Source organism: Pinus tabuliformis, chromosome 3_1 (genome assembly GCF_031772625.1).
Source record: "Pinus tabuliformis cultivar Carrire ecotype Pingquan chromosome 3_1, CPIR1, whole genome shotgun sequence".
Taxonomy (NCBI): domain Eukaryota; kingdom Viridiplantae; phylum Streptophyta; class Pinopsida; order Pinales; family Pinaceae; genus Pinus; species Pinus tabuliformis.
The window spans coordinates 776,758,917-776,766,311 of NC_142301.1; the positions used below are offsets into that span (position 1 = coordinate 776,758,917).

General features: G+C 41.4%; 1 protein-coding gene across 1 annotated transcript; it reads right to left on the bottom strand.

The window, feature by feature from the left end:
- Positions 1-2,682: 2,682 nt before the first annotated feature.
- On the bottom strand, positions 2,683-6,435 carry LOC149189694 (uncharacterized). Its single transcript, XM_089410313.1, has 2 exons — positions 5,247-6,435; positions 2,683-4,940 (listed from the first exon to the last, which is right to left on the bottom strand). The coding sequence occupies exons 1-2, from the start codon at positions 6,433-6,435 to the stop codon at positions 2,683-2,685; spliced, it is 3,447 nt and encodes a 1,148-aa protein (XP_089266439.1).
- Between the last annotated feature and the right edge of the window lie 960 nt (positions 6,436-7,395).

Below are 7,395 nucleotides of genomic sequence, written 5' to 3' on the forward strand. Positions count from 1 at the left end.
AAAGCCCTATGATGCAAATGGCCCAATCACCTATGCCACAACTCGCCAATGTCTTGGCTTTGCACCAATTCTGCTTTCATACTCAATGTTGCATAATCATCTACCTCTACTTTATAGAGATTCTTTAGCTAAATCCCTATCCTCTTGGTCTGAATCATGGCTATGTGTCTTAGGAACACATTTCCTTTACTGAAGACAACATCGTAGCCTTTGTCCTCCAATGTCGCGACTGATACCAAGTTCTTCCTCAGTCCAGGCACATACATCACATCTGTCGAGGTGAGAGGAGCTCCATGCCCCCTCTAAAAAGCAACCGTGCCCACTCCTGAAACACTATACCTTCTGTCGTCACCCATCTCTATGTGCATCTTGAGGTCTTTCTCCTCCAAGGCACTGAATAAATTTTTATCACCAGTCATGTGGAATGAGGCTCCACTGTCAAGATACCAGACACAACCCATCATCGATGACACAATGCATGTGATGAGGGTAAATTCCATTTCAAACTAAGAGGCTAATGCCTCACCTTCATATCCTTCCGAGGATCCCTTCTTGGACTTTTTCGACGGGGCAATTAGTCGCATAATGTCCCATCTTGTGATGATTAAATCATCTTGCTTTAGACATGTCACCCTTCTTCCCTCCATGAGAGAATTCTATTTGAAATGGGAAGCCTTCCCCTTCCCTTTCCTTGCCTTACTTGCTAAGGCTAGATTTTCTTCATTTTCATTCTTGGATGAAGAACCATCTCGTGTGCTCCTCTAGCTCTCCTCCTGCATAAGATCTGATCACAGTCGTTCCTAATCTGGCAGTTTGTCCCTTCCATTCATAGAGTCCTGGTAGGTATTCCAACTCTTTAGAAGGCCAAGGAGAACGAGGCTCACCATATCATCATCGGCAGTAGTTATTCCCACACTGCCAAGCTCATCTTTGTAGGTTGTGAGCTTGTTCAAATATGTGGAAATAGTATCACCCTTCTCCATATTGATTCTTCAAAGCTTATCCTTGAGCACCAATTTCCTGTAGTCATTGTTGTTTTGGTAGAGGACCTTCAATGTCTTCCACATTGAAAATGGATTATCATTCCCATGGAGACTCGAGACAATATGGTCTCAGACTCCCTCGAGGATGATATGTCTCACCTTTGCCACACACTTCTTCCACTCAGCCAACTCTTGTGCATTAGTTGAAGATGGCTTTGGGATTTCTTGATCAATGAATTCCTTCAATCCATTGTCTTCTAATACAGCCTCCATTCTATCTTTCCATGCTACGTAATTTGAGCTACCTTCCAAGGCATACTCGAGTCTCAAGCCATATAATGCCATTGGTCAACCTTGAAGTATGATATGAATTCAATTTGCACCTGCAACCTCGAACTTCAAACTTCAAATTCTCTTCTCAATATACTATTCACAGCGCCAATACCATGTAGAAAATCTGTGATAGGTTAACTCGATAATACAATATAAATCAAAGCAGAATATTATAACCTACTTCTACTATCAATTTGGGGAAGCTTAAAGATCAAGTTGAACAATATAATGAGAAGAAGAAGAGTCAATGGCACAATACACATGAAAATACTTTTCGGGAAAGCCTCAACTAAAAACCCCACATTATTTGTATTATAATGCATGGTGGAAATACATAGGAATTATATAAATCCTTAGCTCTCACAGCTAACCAGCCCTCAGTACAATCCTCAGAGATTCTCACAAGCAATATTGGCTTCTATCTAGCCTTCCTCTACGCCCTCCAAGCTCCTATTTCCTTGCATTGTTCCTTGTAAATGATTTTCCTATTACTAAGTGGAAAACCAATCCTTCAAAACTGCGCAATCCTCAAGGATAAATCCTTCACTGCATGCATGAGTTTTTTCCATGAGAAAACACATGCAACTAATAGTACATTGTCCTTGAACATTAATATCAACTGGGTCTTTCTTAGAATAGACATGCATGATTTGCTGATGAGGGAATCTTCAGTTAACTGGAATAGCACTAGATGAGTGCATCAATGCATCAACTGACTCTTAACTCACTATTAGTTCATCAAACAGTTTGGAACTAATTTAACTAGACTTAACTCAATAAACTGAGTTAACTAATTACACCTCAAATATAACTCAATCTTATCTCCTTAATTTAAGGAATAACTCTTGCATGACTTCAGAAGGACTTCTAACTTGAATTTCTCCAACTAATTAATTTAAAAATAAATTAATTAATTATTTCCAAGTAGTTGTTTTTCCGAAGAAAAAAAAAAACTTTTCATTAGCATAATAAAAAGTTTTTACATTCTGTATGGATCACTGTTCAGAGTAGATGGCTCGGCTGGAGCTGTTCCGGACTGTCTAAAAGCATTTAAAACATCAAACAAAAACAGGACTCAGTCTTGTGATGACTGACTGTCACGATTCCCCTCTTCCGGAGGTTATATACATACCATTTAGGTGCACGACTTGGGGTCTCCTTCTGTGAAGGAAAACAACCCCATACATCAAGCTGTCATATTAACTTTATCATCTGAGAAAAATATAAAGAGTTTTTCATATACTGTTTTTTGTTGCCCGGACAAAAATTACAAAAAGATATGAGTGAAGAGTCTGTAAAAGATATAAATACTTTGACCATGAGAACGAAAATCTGTATGCAAAAAAGAAAGGAGAGGGATCCTCGCTCATTGAGGAGGTGCAAAAGGGGGCTGATGAGATATGTTTTGCTGCCCCTGGAAGTATTCCTCTATTGACCAGCCGCCCAAAACCTGTTGTAAACCAGCTTTAGAAAGCTGATCTGCTTCTTCATTTTTCTCCCTGTAGATATGACAGATATGAAAACTGTTAAAAGAGGACTTTAATAACAAAATTTCTTCTAACAGTGGCTTTAAAATCTGATTTTGACAAGACGCATTTCCATTGACCCATTTAATGACATTTAGTGAATCGCCAAAGATTTGAATAGTGAATATGTTCCTCTGAAGTAGCCAGCAAAGCAAAAGATGTAAAGCAGACAACTCGGCAAAATTGTTTGACCCAGAACCTAATCCGACAGAAGCTTTTAGACAATGATCAGAGGATATATGAATGCTTATCCCAGCGCCAGCCCTGTTATTCTGGGAAGCTCCATCAAAAAAGGCCCAAGGAGTGCCTTCCTTGATAATAAGAGGCTTGTCACGGATTGGGGGATTTTTCGCTTCAGGGGCCGGAATAGCAGAGTATATGGCTGCGCAGTTAGAAGCAATGACAGATGAGGGGATGATATTATCTTGAAATATACATTTGTTTCTCGCAAGCCATACACCCCAGAAGAAAATGAGAGGTAGGTTTCTCAAATTTCCATCCGGGTAATTCTGCCACCATTTTCTCCATGCAGCTTCCAAAGGTTCTGACCCCCACTGAGCTTTAACATTAAGCAGAACTGTAAGCTCTTCCCAAATCTTTAAAGATACTGTGCAAGATGTAAAAAGATGTCTAATAGTTTCCTCATCTGATTTACATAAAGGGCATCTTCCTGGACCAACAAGGTATCTAGCTTGTAACATGTCCCAGGTTGGGATTTTTCCTTTTAGCAGACACCAAAGGAATATCCTGGCCTTTGCTGGACTTGTAAGCTTCCAAATGCTTTTAGACCACCACTCGGGGATATCCCACCCTTTCTGTTTCATTAAGAAGGAGTATCCATCTTTGGGATAGTATTCTCCAGTTTTCCCCTGAGCCCAGATCAGCTTATCAGGTTCGTTTTTGAGTCTGACATGTGTACGGTGGAGTTCTTGGATGAAGGAGGCCCATTCGTTCTTCCATCTGATATTTAAACCTAATTCTTCATCATTTTTCCATGCCTGACCCCATAAAGTGGAGTGGCCTGCTTTCTCCACCTGGTTTAGAGTGACTATTCCTTTACTGTCAAGGTGTCTGAGGAGACCTGGAGACAGAGCAAAAGCTTCATTGCAACCCACCCAAGGGTCCCTGCCGATTCTGATGTGACTACCATCTCCCACTTTCCATGCCAGGCCTTGTTCTATCACAGAGAAGGCCTCCAGCGTAGCCTTCCAAATGACTGATATATTCTTCTGTTTCTTTTCCTGACTCCGAATCCAATCTTCTAGAGGGACTGGGTCTATATACTTTCTTTTAACCACCTTTGTCCAGAGATTCTCCATCGATATTAACCTCCACCCGGACTTTGCTGCCAGAGACAAACTGAACTCAGGGAGTCTTTTGATTCCCCATCCACCCCATTCTTTAGGTCTTGCAATCTTATCCCATGCCACCCAAGGAAGAATTGATGATTCCTTTGCTGAGCCGGCCCATAAAAATCTACTGCATATCTTCCTGATTTTCTCCATCACTCCTTTGGGGACCCAAGTTAGAGCAGCCCAGTAAACTGGGATGGCTAACAAGACTGATTTGAGGAGTGTCAATCTGCCTGCTCTGGAAAGCCACCTGAAACTCCAATGATTTATTCTGGCTTCTATTTTTGCTATGAGCCAATTCCAATCCTCTTTCTTGTATGCTACTGGCTTTAACCAGAACCCCAAGTATTTAAAAGGAGTGTCCAGAGGCTGAAGAGGAAAAGTAAAAAGATTGGTCATTCTAGCTCTTTCTCTTCTGTCAAGGTCTGCTACACAAATTTGTGACTTTCTAGTGTTTATCTGCATTCCAGTGGCTTTCAAAAAGAGATCAAAAATGCTTTTATACTCCTTAATTTCGTTAGATGAACCATTTGTAAAAATCAAAATGTCATCAACAAAAAGCAAATGTGTGATAAAGAGGTTAATTTCTACCTCGATACCTTTTACCTTCCCTTCTCTTCTGGCTTTGTGGATCAATCTGCTCAGACCTTCTGCCACTAACAAGAACAGGAGCGGCGATAAAGGGCAGCCCTGCCTAAGACCTCTTTGGCTGCTGAAAAAAGGGGAAGCTGAGCCATTGATCAGAACTGCAAAACTGACATTTGTAATGCATCCCATAATCCAGCTGGTGAAAGAATAGTTGAAACCCAGATGAGTCAGCAGCATCCGAAGATAAAGCCAGTTGATGCGATCATAGGCTTTGGATAAATCTATTTTTAAGACCGCACCCTTCATTTTCTTTTGTCTGACACTGTGAATAACCTCCTGTGCTACCCCAATGGCTTCATGAATTTGCCTTCCATCTAGAAACCCAAATTGTTCCATTGAGATGTTCCTAGACAAAATAGGAAAGATTCGGATAGCAATCACCTTTGCTATGATTTTATATATACAGTTGCACAGGGAGATCGGCCTAAAATCTTCAAAATTCTCCGGGTCATCTTTCTTTGGAATGAGGGCTATGAAGGTAGAATTAAAAGGCCTGAAGACCTCTCCCTTCTGTCTTGATTCTTCTATAACATCAGTGATTTCAGAACCTATCAGGTCAAAGAAGAAAAGGAAGAGTTCAATAGTCCACCCATCAGGGCCAGGACTCTTGTCTTTTGCCATAATTTTCATCGCTGCTTCAACCTCCTCCTTGGTAACAGGTATAGAAAGCTCCTCTGCTTCTTCCTCCTCTACAAACCTCGGAAAACATTGAGCTGTCCTAAGGACTTCAGCTATGGTGGCCTCCCCTGGATCAGAGAAGATTCTCTCAAAATGTCTCTTTCCTAAGCCTGAAAGATCTGCAAAGGAACTGACCTCCCTTCCTTCTTCATCTTTGAGGCTCCAAATGGTGTTTACTGATTTTCTTCCTTTTGCATAGTTATGAAAAAAGCTAGTATTTTCATCACCTGATTTTAACCATATTGCCCGGCTCTTGATCCTCCATTCTTCCTCCTTGTCTAAAAGAATTTTATTTTGAAGCTTCTCCAGGTGTAGAATTCTATCTTTTAATGCCTGCGACTGATAACCATCCTCCTCAGTGCTCTCCAACAGCTTCAATTCCTCCCTGATTTTGGATAGATCTTCATTTTGTTTCAACTTCCTGTCTTTTGCCCACGTTATAGTTGCTTTTTTTAGTCTCTTAAGATTCTCCATGAACAGAAAACCTTTGTCCTCTCTTACATTATTACCCGGGTGTATCCATGTATCTTTAAAAAGAGTGCTAAAGGAAGGATCTTGAAGCCAGGAAGGGTTGAATTTAAAGGGGGCCGGAGGCTTAGGAGGGGGGAAAGATATATCCAGAAAAATTGGAAAATGATCAGAATTGCCAATTTCCTCCACCCACTGTCTAAAAATAGGAGCTTTTGATATGAGAGCCTCAGAAAGAAGAAAACGGTCTAGTCTCTTGGCAATCCGATCCTCCCCTACTCTTCTATTCCTCCAAGTAGGCTTAAGTTTTACCGGAGAGGGATCTGTGAGATTATTGTCCTCAAGGAATTTATGAAAGAAATCCGACAAGGGATCCTCCCTGGCTGACGGTCCCCATGCCTCAGCTCTTCCAATAGAAAAATTTAGGTCTCCTCCCACAATCAACATAGAGGACTTCATTAGATATTTTTCCATCAGATCTACCCAGAACGATTCTCTTCCTTGGCAAGGACCATAGATGTTTACAATGGAAAAGGGGAGGGAGAAAATAGGTGTGAACTTGCTTCGTCCCCCACTGATTGATGACTTTAATTCTTCCTTCTTTGTATCCAATTGCAAGACCCCCGGAGTGGCCAGATGAGTCAATGGCAGTAAAGACCCATCCCGGTAAGAGGGTTTTTAACATAGCTTCCACCTCAGTACCTTTCCCAAAGTTTCTTGAAGAAAAACAATGTCTGCTTTTGAGTTTAGAATCCAGTCTCGCAAGGCCAATTTTTTAGGTTTATTGGCCAAACCTCTACAGTTCCAGGATGACAAAATCATTTGATAACCTGGTCGGGGGTCTGCACAGCTCTAAGAACCCCAGGAATTGAGTATTGTTTTCCATCGGCCACGTCAAGCTTAGCTTTCAACTTTGCCTTTGAGAGGTCCGATTTCCTACCTCTCTTATTCTTAGCTGAGCTTTGGCCAAGAGACTGTCCTAAACCCCCAGCAACAACAGGCAAACCAGATTTTCCCCCCATGGATCTTAGGTTATATGGGCAAGGGTTATGGATTAATGGGGTAGCAAGAGGAGGCCACTTTTCTTCACTATTCAAATCAAGAGACGGTAATGCATCCGAAATTGTGTCAATATCAGACATGATTTTTGGAGTTTCAACCTTTTCATTATGGCCCATGTTATGTAGGGGAAAATTAGATGGTGAATTTTGCATAGAATTTGAAATATGCTCAGGATTTTGAAGAGAGATGGAAGGAGAGCCTGAGCACATACCCTTATCCTGATCGTTGTTGGGTAGGTGTTCTGCCGCTGCATCCTTGGCGTTCTCCTCCACTGCTACCGCCGACGGAAAATCATTGATCCGGGTCGCCTCATGGAGCTGGGGTTCTTCCACCGCTGACTCTTTC